Genomic DNA, 15,882 nt, shown 5'->3' with positions numbered 1-15,882 from the left:
AGATGCAGAGCTAGAACCACCCTATATGTGAGAGCAGTACTCCATACAAGGATAGATTTATTCCTTTTTATAAACAGAGCAACTGTTCAGAAGAAAAGGAATTTTGACACTTAAACAGAACTCCAGGTTTCTTCAAGACAGACTTAGATATTTCCATAAAGTGGGGTTCCCAAGAGAGTGGATATTACAGTAAAACCAAATATGCTAAATGAGTTAAGAAGTGAAATTACAGAACTATTACAGGAGAGAGGAAATTTGAAAAATTTTTGACAAGAGAGATGGGTAGAAACTGAGTCTTAGAGGTATTAAACTTAGTACCCCATGTCCTCAATTATACCCTTAATTGCCATATTACCAACTCTTGCATTCAAATAAATATATCTCTTGCAACAAAACTGCTAACACACTCATTCAGCTACTCTCTTGCCTCTCATCATCTTCCTTCTCATTGCCAAGTGCATCTCTCACAAGCCCCTTTCATGCTATGGGGCATACCATATTTGAGTCATCTTTACATCTTACTGAACCTTTCATCCAAAGATAACTCATGTAAGGTTCCACATACATTTTCTATCATTCCCAGCAGAAAAAAGTAGTGAAGATGATATTATATCAATACATGGCAATACAAGCAATTATCTACATATACAGATAAGAGACAGAGGAGGTGCAAGCATCCACCTTATTTTTTGCTCACTTTTCCACAGTTTATTTCACCCTCAAAATGCTGCATGATGATGATGATTATAAGTGATGACTACGTAATCAGCTAGTGAAGATAATACCTAGCCTTATGAGAAGAAAAGCTCAGACTTGGGTTGTCCAGCAGACAAAATCAGCAAAGTGTTTCTTTGAGGAGGTACAAGCATCTGGTTTATTTCTGCTTTTCCACAATTTTTTTAGTCTCAGTATGTTAAGTAATGATGAATATGACAGTAATGACTATAAAGACACACAATAAAGATAAAACTTCAAGATGCTATGAGCTCCAACTTGGATAGTCCAGCTGATGCTATGGGGTGTGCCACAGTTGAGTTATCTTTACCTCTTATGGTACCTGCCCAAATATTTGCCTTTACTAGTTATACAACTTATCCCTGGGGATAGGGGAGAAAGAATACTTCCCACGTATTCCCTGCGTGTCGTAGAAGGCGACTAAAAGGGTAGGGAGCGGGGGGCTGGAAATCCTCCCCTCTCACTTTTTTTTTTAATTTTCCAAAAGAGGGAACAGAGAAGGGGCCCAGGTGAGGATATTCCCTCAAGGGCCCAGTCCTCTGTTCTCAACGCTACCTCGCTAATGCGGGAAATGGCGAATAGTATGAAAGAAAAGAAAAGAAGTTATACAACTGACGAATATCAGAACACTGCAGTGTATCCATGATACAGCAATGAACCTGCTGACATGATAGGTGAAGGGATAAGCAGCTATGTACAGTAAAGGATGACGGCATTATCACATCTATTTCTTCACCAAGCTGCCTGTTTTTGTTTTCTAAAACATCTATAGTCAAAAGATCAAAAAGGTACTTCTTCTCTTTTTCACAAATATTTTTGTATGTCAAGATAACTTGGACTCACAGAAATATTAATAATTCATCTTCAGTTGCCTTCTATGACACACAAGGAATATGAAGGTACTAATTTTTCTCCCCTACCCCAGGGGATGAGGAGGCAAAGGTTCTGGAAGCACTGAAGAATGTGTGGAAAGAGAAAACATTATCTGGGAAGGCAAAAATGGATTTGTTTGAAGGTACAGTACTATATGGATGCGAGGCATGGGCTGTAGATAAGACTGTGTGGAGGAGAGTGGGTGTGTTGGAAATGAATTGTTTGGAGACAATATGTGGTGAGACGTGGTTTGATCAAGCAAATAATGAAATGGTATGAGAGAGGTGTGGTAATAAAAGTCTGGTTGAGAGAGTTGAAGAAGTTGTGTTGAAATGGTTTGGACATGCAGAGAGAATGAGAGAGATAAAGGTTGACAAAGAAGATATACGTGTCAGAAATGGAGGGAACAAGGAGAATGGAGAGAATAAAGTTGGAGATGGAAGGATGGAGCAAGAAAACTTTTGAGTGATTGTGGCCTTAACAGGCAGGAGGGTGAAAAGTGTCCACAGGACAGAGTGAACTGGAATGATGTGGTATACAGGAGTTGAAATGCTGTCAATGGACTAAACCAGGGAATGTAAAGTGTCCAGGGTAAACTATGGAAAGGTCTGTGGGGCCAGGCTGTAGACAAGGATCCATGGTTTCAGTGTATTACAAATGCAATGAATATGGATTAAGCCTTTCTCCATCTATTCTGGGCAATACCTTGCTAAAATGGGAAACGTCAAGCAAGTATGAAAAAAAATGAAAAAATTAACATTTTGAACAAACTATTTTGCGTTGTTGCTTTGTCTATCTGTATACATTTCAAAACTGCATCAAAAAATAGATGATTTTTGGAACATACCTTGAGAAAAAATTGTGTAAGGGATGGGGTTAAAAACTATATAAAAACTAAAAAAAAATTTTGGACAGAGGTAAATAATATGCAAAAGACAAGAGAATAAATAAGAACATCGGTGAATGAGGCTAAAGGAGAAGTGAAACAAGGAGGAGATGGAGCAAGCACTTTGAAGGACTGCTAAGTGTCTGATCACGGAACGGTAAATGTAGGGTGTTTTGTTTGGGGTGGTAAGCAAAGTGAGAGTTAAGGAGAGTGGTTTGGTGAAGAGAGAAAAGGTGGTGAAAGCCTGTGGCAAATGAAATGCAGCAAGGGGACTGGAGTGGATGATATTGCAGTTGAATATATTAAGAAAGAGGGTGACTGTGTTGTTGATTGGTTGGTAGGGATATATAATTTATGGACAGATCATGGTAAAGCACTTGAGGATTGGCAGAATGCATGTGCAATGCAAATGGGATAAAGGTAAGTGTTCAAACTACAGAGGTATAAGCCTCTTACATATACCTGATAAGTTATATGGGAGGGAATTGACTGAGAGGGTGGAAGCATATAAAGAGTACCAGATTGGGGATGAGCAGCATGGTTTCAGAAATGGCAGAGGATGTGTGGATCAAGTAATTGCTTTGAAGAATGTAAGAAATACTTTAAAAAACAGTTGGATTTGTATGTGGCATTTACTGATCTGCAGAAGGCAAAAGATAGGATTGATAGAGATACTTTTTGGATGGTATCACGAATATATGCTGCTTGAAGCAGTGTATGCAAGTAGGAAGAGAGGAGAGTGAATGGTTCCCTGCGAAGTTTGGTCTGTGGCAGGGATGTGTGATGTCATCATGGTTGTTTAATTTGTTTGTGGATGAAGTGGTGAGGAAGGAAAATGCTAGAGTCTGTTGGGATGAGGGGGCCTGGGATGTGAGTCAATTGTAGATCGTTGATGATACAGCACTGGTGGCAGATTCGAGTGAGAAACTGCAGATGGCGGTGACTGAGTTCGGAAGAGTGTGTGAAAGGAGAAAGTTGAGAGTAAATGTGAATAAAAGAAAGGTTATCAGGTTCAGCAGGGATGAGGGATAAGTTGATTGGGATATGACTTTGAATGAAGAAAAACCTGAGGAAATGAAGTGTTTTAGATATCTGGGAGAGGACTTAGCAGAGAATGGAACCATGGAAGTGGAATGAGTCATAAATGAAAGTGGAATGAGTCATAAGATGGGGAGGGGTCAAAGGTTCTGGGAGCGATGAAGAATGTGTGGAAAGGGAAAAATGTTATCTCAGAGAGCAAAAATGGGTATGTCTGAAGGTATAGCAGTTCGAAAAATATTACATGGTTGCAAGAAATGGGCTATAGATAGGGTTGTGCGAAGGAAGGCAGATGTGTTGGAAATTAATTGTTTGAGGACAATATGTGATGTGAGGTGGTTTGATCAAATAGGTAATGAAAGGGTAAGAGAGATGGGTGGGAATGAAGAGTGTGGCTGAGAGAGGAGAAGAATGTGTGTTGAAGTGGTCTGGACATATGGAGAGAATGAGTAAGGAAAGACTGACAAAGAGGATACATGTGCTAAAAGTGGAGGGAACAAGGAGAACTGGGAGACTAAACTGGATATGAATTATGGAGAGAAAAAGATTTTGAGCAATTGGGGCCTGAACATGCAGGAGGGTGAAAGGCGTGCAAAGAATAGAGTGAATTGGAATGATGTGGTACACTGGCGTCGATGGGCCATCAATGGACTGAACCAGGGAACATGAAACATCTGGGGTAAACCATGGAAAGGTCTGTGGGGCCTGGATGTGGATAGGGAGATGCAGTTTTGGTGGATTACACATGACAGCTAGAGAATGAGTGTGAGTGAGAGTGGTGCTACCTCACTGACGCAGGGGGTGGTGATTGGGTGTGGAGGAGAAGAGAATGTATATGTCAGCTTTTTTCCTTTCCTTCATGTATTTGTGCTGTTTCCAATAGGGCAGGTTAGTGTCAGAAACGGATGAAGGCAAGCAAATATGAATATGTACATGTGTATGTATGCATGTGTATGTATGCATGTGTATGTATATGTATGTATGTATATACATTCTATTATCATTATCATTATACTTAATCGGTTTCCCGTGTCAGCAAGGTAGCGCAAGGAAACAGACGAAGAATGAATGGCCCAACCACTCAAAATCATTTTCACTCCATCCTTCCACCTCCAATTTGGTCTCCCACTTCTTCTTCTTCCCTCCACCTCTGACACATATATCTTCTTTGTCAATCTTTCCTCACTCATTCTCTCCATGTGTCCAAAATTTTTCAACACACCCTCTTCTACTCTCTCAACCACACTCTTATGACCACACATCTCTCTTACCCTTTCATTACATGCTCGATCAAACAACCTCATACCACATATTGTTCTCTACCATTTCATTTCCAATACATCCACCCTCCTCCACAAAACCTTATCTATAGCACATGCATCGCAACCATATAATATTGTTGGAACCACTATTCTTTCAAACATACCCATTTTTGCTCTCCGAGATAACATTCTCACCTTCCATACATTCTTCAACGCTCCCAGAACCTTCGCTTCCTCCCCCACCGAGTGACTCACTTCTGCTCCCATGCTTCCATCCACTGCTAAGCCCACTCCCAGATATCTAAAACACTTCACTTCTTCCAGTTTTCTCCATTCAAACTTTTCTTTTTTTTTTTGCTTTGTCGCTGTCTCCCGCATTTGCAAGGTAGCGCAAGGAAACAGACGAAAGAAATGGCCCAACCCACCCCCGTACACATGTATATACATACACGTCCACACATGCAAATATATATACCTACACAGCTTTCCATGGTTTACCCCAGACGCTTCACATGCCCTGATTCAATCCACTGACAGCATGTCAACCCCAGTATACCACATCGATCCAATTCACTCTATTCCTTGCCCTCCTTTCACCCTCCTGCATGTTCAGGCCCCGATCACACAAAATCTTTTTCACTCCATCTTTCCACCTCCAATTTGGTCTCCCACTTCTCCTCGCTCCCTCCACCTCCGAAACATATATCCTCTTGGTCAATCTTTCCTCACTCATCCCTCTCCATGTGCCCAAACCATTTCAAAACACCCTCTTCTGCTCTCTCAACCACGCTCTTTTTATTTCCACACATCTCTCTTACCCTTACGTTACTTACTCGATCAAACCACCTCACACCACACATTGTCCTCAAACATCTCATTTCCAGCACATCCACCCTCCTGCGCACAACTCTATCCATAGCCCACGCCTCGCAACCATACAACATTGTTGGAACCACAATTCCTTCAAACATACCCATTTTTGCTTTCCGAGATAATGTTCTCGACTTCCACACATTCTTCAAGGCTCCCAGAATTTTCGCCCCCTCCCCCACCCTATGATCCACTTCCGCTTCCATGGTTCCATTCGCTGCCACATCCACTCCCAGATATCTAAAACACTTTACTTCCTCCAGTCTTTCCCATTCAAACTTACCTCCCAAATGACTTGACCCTCAACCCTACTGTACCTAATAACCTTGCTCTTATTCACATTTACTCTTAACTTTCTTCTTTCACACACTTTACCAAACTCAGTCACCAGCTTTTGCAGTTTCTCACATGAATCAGCCACCAGCGCTGTATCATCAGCGAACAACAACTGACTCACTTCCCAAGCTCTCTCATCCACAACAGACTTCATACTTGCCCCTCTTTCCAAAACTCTTGCATTCACCTCCCTAACAACCCCATCCATAAACAAATTAAACAACCATGGAGACATCACACACCCCTGCCGCAAACCTACATTCACTGAGAACCAATCACTTTCCTCTCTTCCTACACGTACACATGCCTTACATCCTCGATAAAAACTTTTCACTGCTTCTAACAACTTGCCTCCCACACCATATATTCTTAATACCTTCCACAGAACATCTCTATCAATTCTATCATATGCCTTCTCCAGATCCATAAATGCTACATACAAATCCATTTGCTTTTCTAAGTATTTCTCACATACATTCTTCAAAGCAAACACCTGATCCACACATCCTCTACCACTTCTGAAACCACACTGCTCTTCCCCAATCTGATGCTCTGTACATGCCTTCACCCTCTCAATCAATACCCTCCCATATAATTTACCAGGAATACTCAACGAACTTTTTTTTTTTTTTCTTTTTCATACTATTCGCCATTTCCCACGTTAGCGAGGTAGCGTTAAGAACAGAGGACTGGGCCTTTGAGGGAATAACCTCACCTGGCCCCCTTCTCTGTTCCTTCTTTTGGAAAATTGAAAAAAAATGAGAGGGGAGGATTTCCAGCCCCCCGCTCCCTTCCCTTTTAGTCGCCTTCTACAACACGCAGGGAATACGTGGGAAGTATTCTTTCTCCCCTATCCCAGGGATGGTATTGCAGTGGAAATTATCAAAAAAGGGGGCGACCGCATTATTGACTGGTTGGCAAGGTCATCCAATGTATGCACGACTCACGGTGAGGCGCCTGAGGACTGGCGGAACGCGCGCACAGTGCCACTGTACAAAGGCAAAGGGGACAAGAGTGAGCGCTCAAACCACAAACAAACTTATACCTCTGTAATTTGAGCACTCACTCTTATCCCCTTTGCCTTTGTACAATGGCACTATGCACGCATTCCGCCAATCCTCAGGCACCTCACCATGAGTCATTTTTTTTTTTTTTTTTTTATACTTTGTCGCTGTCTCCCGCGTTTGCGAGGTAGCGCAAGGAAACAGACGAAAGAAATGGCCCAACCCCCCCCCATACACATGTATATACATATGTCCACACACGCAAATATACATACCTACACAGCTTTCCATGGTTTACCCCAGACGCTTCACATGCCTTGATTCAATCCACTGACAGCACGTCAACCCCTGTATACCACATCGCTCCAATTCACTCTATTCCTTGCCCTCCTTTCACCCTCCTGCATGTTCAGGCCCCGATCACACAAAATCTTTTTCACTCCATCTTTCCACCTCCAATTTGGTCTCCCTCTTCTCCTCGTTCCCTCCACCTCCGACACATATATCCTCTTGGTCAATCTTTCCTCACTCATTCTCTCCATGTGCCCAAACCACTTCAAAACACCCTCTTCTGCTCTCTCAACCACGCTCTTTTTATTTCCACACATCTCTCTTACCCTTACGTTACTCACTCGATCAAACCACCTCACACCACACATTGTCCTCAAACATCTCATTTCCAGCACATCCATCCTCCTGTGCACAACTCTATCCATAGCCCACGCCTCGCAACCATACAACATTGTTGGAACCACTATTCCCTCAAACATACCCATTTTTGCTTTCGGAGATAATGTTCTCGACTTCCACACATTCTTCAAGGCCCCCAGAATTTTCGTCCCCTCCCCCACCCTATGATCCACTTCCGCTTCCATGGTTCCATCCGCTGACAGATCCACTCCCAGATATCTAAAACACTTGACTTCCTCCAGTGTCATACATACATTAAATAACCTTACCAACCAGTCAACAATACAGTCACCCCCTTTTTTGAGAAATTCCACTGCAATACCATCCAAACCTGCTGCCTTGCCGGCTTTCATCTTCCGCAAAGCTTTCACTACCTCTTCTCTGTTTACCAAATCATTTTCCCTAACACTCTCACTTTGCACACCACCTCGACCAAAACACCCTATATCTGCCACTCTATCATCAAACACATTCAACAAACCTTCAAAATACTCACTCCATCTCCTTCTCACATCACCACTACTTGTTATCACCTCCCTATTTGCGCCCTTCACTGAAGTTCCCATTTGCTCCCTTGTCTTATGCACTTTATTTACCTCCTTCTAGAACATCTTTTTATTCTCCCTAAAATTTAATGATACTCTCTCACCCCAACTCTCATTTGCCCTCTTTTTCACCTCTTGCACCTTTCTCTTGACCTCCTGTCTCTTTCTTTTATACATCTCCCACTCAATTGCATTTTTTCCCTGCAAAAATCGTCCAAATGCCTCTCTCTTCTCTTTCACTAATAATCTTACTTCTTCATCCCACCACTCACTACCCTTTCTAATCAACCCACCTCCCACTCTTCTCATGCCACAAGCATCTTTTGCGCAATCCATCACTGCTTCCCTAAATACATCCCATTCCTCCCCCACTCCCCTTACTTCCATTGTTCTCACCTTTTTCCATTCTGTACTCAGTCTCTCCTGGTACTTCCTCACACAAGTCTCCTTCTCAAGCTCACTTACTCTCACCACCCTCTTCACCCCAACATTCACTCTTCTTTTCTGAAAACCCATACAAATCTTCACCTTAGCCTCCACAAGATAATGATCAGACATCCCTCCAGTTGCACCTCTCAGCACATTAACATCCAAAAGTCTCTCTTTCGCGCGCCTGTCAATCAACACGTAATCCAATAACGCTCTCTGGCCATCTCTCCTACTTACATACGTATACTTATGTATATCTCGCTTTTTAAACCAGGTATTCCCAATCACCAGTCCTTTTTCAGCACATAAATCTACAAGCTCTTCACCATTTCCATTTACAACACTGAACACCCCATGTATACCAATTATTCCCTCAACTGCCACATTACTCACCTTTGCATTCAAATCACCCATCACTATAACCCGGTCTCGTGCATCAAAACTACTAACACACTCATTCAGCTGCTCCCAAAACACTTGCCTCTCATGATCTTTCTTCTCATGCCCAGGTGCGTATGCACCAATAATCACCCATCTCTCTCCATCAACTTTCAGTTTTACCCATATTAATCGAGAATTTACTTTCTTACATTCTATCACATACTCCCACAACTCCTGTTTCAGGAGTACTGCTACTCCTTCCCTTGCTCTTGTCCTCTCACTAACCCCTGACTTTACTCCCAAGACATTCCCAAACCACTCTTCCCCTTTACCCTTGAGCTTCGTTTCACTCAGAGCCAAAACATCCAGGTTCCTTTCCTCAAACATACTACCTATCTCTCCTTTTTTCACATCTTGGTTACATCCACACACATTTAGACACCCCAGTCTGAGCCTTCGAGGAGGATGAGCACTCCCCGTGTGACTCCTTCTGTTTCCCATTTTAGAAAGTTAAAAAAAATACAAGGAGGGGAGGATTTCTGGCCCCCCGCTCCCGTCCCCTCTAGTCGCCTTCTACGACACGCGAGGAATTCAAACTTTCTTTTTTTTTTTTTTATACTTTGTCGCTGTCTCCCGCGTTTGCGAGGTAGCGCAAGGAAACAGACGAAAGAAATGGCCCAACCCCCCCCCATACACATGTACATACACACGTCCACACACGCAAATATACATACCTACACAGCTTTCCATGGTTTACCCCGGACGCTTCACATGCCTTGATTCAATCCACTGACAGCACGTCAACCCCTGTATACCACATCGCTCCAATTCACTCTATTCCTTGCCCTCCTTTCACCCTCCTGCATGTTCAGGCCCCGATCACACAAAATCCTTTTCACTCCATCTTTCCACCTCCAATTTGGTCTCCCTCTTCTCCTCGTTCCCTCCACCTCCGACACATATATCCTCTTGGTCAATCTTTCCTCACTCATTCTCTCCATGTGCCCAAACCATTTCAAAACACCCTCTTCTGCTCTCTCAACCACGCTCTTTTTATTTCCACACATCTCTCTTACCCTTACGTTACTTACTCGATCAAACCACCTCACACCACACATTGTCCTCAAACATCTCATTTCCAGCACATCCATCCTCCTGCGCACAACTCTATCCATAGCCCACGCCTCGCAACCATACAACATTGTTGGAACTACTATTCCTTCAAACATACCCATTTTTGCTTTCCGGGATAATGTTCTCGACTTCCACACATTTTTCAAGGCTCCCAAAATTTTCGCCCCCTCCCCCACCCTATGATCCACTTCCGCTTCCATGGTTCCATCCGCTGACAGATCCACTCCCAGATATCTAAAACACTTCACTTCCTCCAGTTTTTCTCCATTCAAACTCACCTCCCAATTGACTTGACCCTCAACCCTACTGTACCTAATAACCTTGCTCTTATTCACATTTACTCTTAACTTTCTTCTTCCACACACTTTACCAAACTCCGTCACCAGCTTCTGCAGTTTCTCACATGAATCCGCCACCAGCGCTGTATCATCAGCGAACAACAACTGACTCACTTCCCAAGCTCTCTCATCCCCAACAGACTTCATACTTGCCCCTCTTTCCAAGACTCTTGCATTTACCTCCCTAACAACCCCATCCATAAACAAATTAAACAACCATGGAGACATCACACACCCCTGCCGCAAACCTACATTCACTGAGAACCAATCACTTTCCTCTCTTCCTACACATACACATGCCTTACATCCTCGATAAAAACTTTTCACTGCTTCTAACAACTTGCCTCCCACACCATATATTCTTAATACCTTCCACAGAGCATCTCTATCAACTCTATCATATGCCTTCTCCAGATCCATAAATGCTACATACAAATCCATTTGCTCTTCTAAGTATTTCTCACATACATTCTTCAAAGCAAACACCTGATCCACACATCCTCTACCACTTCTGAAACCACACTGCTCTTCCCCAATCTGATGCTCTGTACATGCCTTCACCCTCTCAATCAATACTCTCCCATATAATTTACCAGGAATACTCAACAAACTTATACCTCTGTAATTTGAGCACTCAGAGTACTCTTATCCCCTTTGCCTTTGTACAATGGCACTATGCACGCATTCCGCCAATCCTCAGGCACCTCACCATGAGTCATACATACATTAAATAACCTTACCAACCAGTCAACAATACAGTCACCCCCTTTTTTAATAAATTCCACTGCAATACCATCCAAGCCTGCTGCCTTGCCGGCTTTCATCTTCCGCAAAGCTTTTACTACCTCTTCTCTGTTTACCAAATCATTTTCCCTAACCCTCTCACTTTGCACACCACCTCGACCCAAACACCCTATATCTGCCACTCTGTCATCAGACACATTCAACAAACCTTCAAAATACTCATTCCATCTCCTTCTCACATCACCACTACTTGTTATCACCTCCCCATTTACGCCCTTCACTGAAGTTCCCATTTGCTCCCTTGTCTTACGCACCCTATTTACCTCCTTCCAGAACATCTTTTTATTCTCCCTAAAATTTACTGATAGTCTCTCACCCCAACTCTCATTTGCCCTTTTTTTCACCTCTTGCACCTTTCTCTTGACCTCCTGTCTCTTTCTTTTATACTTCTCCCACTCAATTGCATCTTTTCCCTGCAAAAATCGTCCAAATGCCTCTCTCTTCTCTTTCACTAATACCCTTACTTCTTCATCCCACCACTCACTACCCTTTCTAAACAGCCCACCTCCCACTCTTCTCATGCCACAAGCTCTGTCGCTGTCGGAAACAGACGAAAGAAATGGCCCAACCCACCCCCATACACATGTATATACATACACGTCCACACACGCAAATATACATACCTATACATCTCAATGTACACATATATATACACACACAGACACATACATATATACACATGCACACAATTCATACTGTCTGTCTTTATTCATTCCCATCGCCACCTCGCCACACATGGAATAACATCCCCCTCCCCCTCATGTGTGTGAGGTAGTGCTAGGAAAAGACAACAAAGGCCACATTCGTTCACACTCAGTCTCTAGCTGTCATGCAATAATGCCCGAAACCACAGCTCCCTTTTCACATCCAGGCCCCACACAACTTTCCATGGTTTACCCCAGACGCTTCACATGCCCTGATTCAATCCACTGACAGCACGTCGACCCCGGTATACCACATCGATCCAATTCACTCTATGCCTTGCCCGCCTTTCACCCTCCTGAATGTTCAGGCCCCGATCACTCAAAATCTTTTTCACTCCATCTTTCCACCTCCAATTTGGTCTCCTACTTCTCCTCGTTCCCTCCACCTCCGACACATATATCCTCATGGTCAATCTTTCCTCACTCATTCTCTCCATGTGCCCAAACCATTTCAAAACACCCTCTTTTGCTCTCTCAACCATGCTCTTTTTATTTCCACACATCTCTCTTACCCTTACATTACTTACTCGATCAAACCACCTCACACCACATATTGTCCTCAAACATCTCATTTCCAGCACATCCACCCTCCTGCGCACAAATTTAAAAAAACTTACCTCCCAAATAACTTGTCCCTCAACCCTCCTGTACCTAATAACCTTGCTTTTATTTACATTTACTCTCAGCTTTCTTCTTTCACACACTTTACCAAACTCAATCACCAACTTCTACACTTTCTCACCCAAATCAGCCACAAGCACTGTATCATCAGTGAACAACAATTGACACGCTTCCCAAACCCTCTCATCCACAACAGACTGGATACTTGCCTCTTTCTCCGAATCTCTTGCATTCACCTCCCTAACCACCCTATCCATAAACAAATCAAACAGCCATGGAGACATGATGCACCCCTGCCGCAAACTGACATTCACTGGGAACCAATCACTTTCATCTCTTCCCACTTGCACACATACCTTACATCCTTGGTAAAAACTTTTCACTGTTTCTAGCAACTTACCTCCTACACCATATACTCTTAATACCTTCCACAAAGCATCTCTATTAACGCTATCATATGCCTTCTCCAGATCCATAAATGCTATATACAAATCCATCTGTTTTTCTATGTATTTCACATACATTCTTCACAGCAAACACCTGATCGACACATCCTGTACCACTTCTGAAACCACACTGCTCTTCCCCAATCTAATGCTCTGTACATGCCATTACCCCTCTCAATCAATACCCTCGTATACAATTTCCCATATATATGTATGTACAGGTGCATGTATCTCTATATATGTGTATGTGAGTGGATGTGTCCTTCTTCATCTGTTTCCTGAGGCTACCTCGCCAACACAGGAAACAACAATCAAGTACGAAAAAAAGTATATAAAGTTTAGCAGGGAAAGAGACAGGTTGCTGGAGCATGAGTTTGACTGGAGAGAACCTTGAGAAGGTTGAGTGTTTTAGATACCTGGGAGTGGTTATGGCAGCAGATGGAACCATGGGAGCTGAAGTAAGCCATAGGGTGGGTGAGGGGGCTGAGGTCCTGGGCACGCTGAGGAGTTTGTGGAAAGAGGGGTCACTGTCTCTGTGGGCAAAGATGGGTATGTCTGATGGTATGGTAGTCCCAATGGAATTGCAAGGATGCGAGCTTTGGGCACTAAACAATAAAGTGTAGATGCAGGTGGATATGTTGGAAATAAAATATATGAGGACAATACATGGTGAGAAGGATTAACTGAATATGATACAATAAGGTAAGAGAGATATGGAAATTCGAAGAATATGTATGAGAGACCTGATGAGAGAGTACAGAAATGATTTGGACAGAAGAAAAGGAAAAGTGAGAAGAGACTGACTGAGAAGGTTTACATGTTGGAACTGGAGAGAAAAAGGAGAAGGAGTAAATCAAAGAGGTGGTGAAAGGATGGAATGAAAAATGCTCTGAGGATTTGAGGCCTGATCACAAAGGAGGGTGCAAGGCATGCATAGGATACAGTGAACTGAAACTGAGGTATTCAGGAGGTAACAGGCTGTTAATAGGCAGAACCAGATTATACGAAGTGATCAAGGAAAGCCCCAGAAAAGTCTGTTGGGCTTGGCCATGGATAGAAGACTCTAGTTTCACAGCATTGTACATGACAACTAGAGTGGATGCATGCAAATGAGTCGCTTTTCAATAGAGAGTGGATGTACAAATGCTCCCCGACTTATGATTTTTTTTACTTTACAATGGTGAGATAGCGATACGCATTCAGTAGAAAACATACTTCGGATTTTGAATTTTGTTCTTTTCCCAGGCTAGCGATGTGTGGTATGATACTCTCTCGTGATGCTGCACAGCAGCAGTGAGCTGCAGCTTCCAGTCAGCCAGGTGATCAAGAGTGCCTTCAACCAGCTATTCTTGAGCCTCATTAAAACAAGAGAGAAATTGATGACCCTGTCGATGTAGCATCCTCATCATCTAGCAATTAATTTTAGTGTTATACTCTTCAAACATTCTTCAGGCCCAGTGCGCTTTCAGCTGTGTACATTAATGGTGAGTACTCAAACAACAATTTTTTTCTCAGTACAGTATTCAATTTACGATGGGGTTATTGGACCATAACCCCATCGTAAGTCAAGGAGCATCTGTATGCAAATGAGACCCATTTTACTAGAAAGTGAACACATAAACATGAGACCCTTTTTCATCTGTTCTGGTGCTATTCGTTTTCAATAATTGAAGTGAAAGAAAAAGGATACTGATCTCAAAAGTTGGATGTCACCAGCAGCATGTTGTATATCCTCATGCAAACATTAATAAGAAAAAATTGTGAACTCCAAGGTGTCAAATGAAGGTAGCGCTACAATATAAACCTGGTGGTGGTGTCTGAGTGGGCAATGTTGGGCCCAAAATGAGCAATGGCTGTTCATACATTTATAGTTATTCACAGAGGGTGAATAAAAGCTGGTGCCTCCTCACCAAAATACTGAAAATATGATGAGTCCTGACCTTATCATTCCCAGGGAATACCTCATGTCTACTGGACAGACTACAGAGAAAACAGGCCTGGGATATGCCTGGGTATAACATTTCATAATCACAATATAGTATAAGTAACAAAACAAAAAATAGAGATAACAAAAAAAAAGACATAAAAGAGAGCTAACGAGATAGGGGCATGAAACTCCGCTGCAGTACACACAAACAGGTAACTGCAAACATTGATGAGGTGAGGAGTAAGAATATAAGAAAACTAGTGAGAGGGACTCAAAAAAAAATTTTTGAGTACAAAGAGCTTCAACAGAAGAGAAGTGTAAAAAAAAAAAAAGCAGAATAACAAAACGATTACCAGAAATGGAAGCAAGACTCGATAAGTTATGAATATGCCAAATAGAAGGATGTAATACACATATGTGTTACCTAAAGAGTGGATGTTAATAAATGAAGCTGTCGTTCAAGTGTTCCTGAAGGCAGCTTACTGTAGAGGCAAATGGTAAGAAGTATGAAAAAAAAGTCTGAAATCAAGGTGTATGGAAATCTTGCATAAACTATCAAAAACAAATGGACTCCATCATAGTTCATAAAAACAAACCTCTTTGAAAGCTTTCTCAGTTTAACTATGAACCTCTTTGAAAGCTTTCTCAGTTTAACTAAGTACAATCTTACCTTAATTTAGCAGAATCCTCAAATGGATGTTTAAGATAACAGAGGTAGTAAAGAATGCATCCAAGTGCCCAAATGTCTGCTTGACCATTTATTGGATAGTTATTCCACGTATCCAGCATTTCTGGAGCACGGTACATTGGAGTGGTGTGCTGTGCCATCTGTAAGATAGACACCAATACCAAAGATCAA

The 15,882-nt window shown here is 42.4% G+C and overlaps 1 protein-coding gene across 3 annotated transcripts in view; it reads right to left on the bottom strand.

Moving 5' to 3' along the window:
- The window catches only part of LOC139746207 (cyclin-G-associated kinase-like), a 329,022-nt gene extending 313,146 nt beyond the window's left edge, over positions 1 to 15,876 (bottom strand). For all 3 annotated transcript variants that reach the window (XM_071657155.1, XM_071657166.1, XM_071657174.1), the window contains exon 1: positions 15,694 to 15,876. In XM_071657155.1, the coding sequence (XP_071513256.1) occupies positions 15,694 to 15,851 (158 nt within the window). In that variant the 5' untranslated portion in view covers positions 15,852 to 15,876. The remainder of the gene's footprint in view (positions 1 to 15,693) is intronic.
- Between the last annotated feature and the right edge of the window lie 6 nt (positions 15,877 to 15,882).

This window comes from Panulirus ornatus, chromosome 4 (genome assembly GCF_036320965.1).
Source record: "Panulirus ornatus isolate Po-2019 chromosome 4, ASM3632096v1, whole genome shotgun sequence".
Taxonomy (NCBI): domain Eukaryota; kingdom Metazoa; phylum Arthropoda; class Malacostraca; order Decapoda; family Palinuridae; genus Panulirus; species Panulirus ornatus.
Note: the sequence above shows the minus strand (reverse complement) of the source record. Positions and strands in the feature narration are given on the sequence as shown.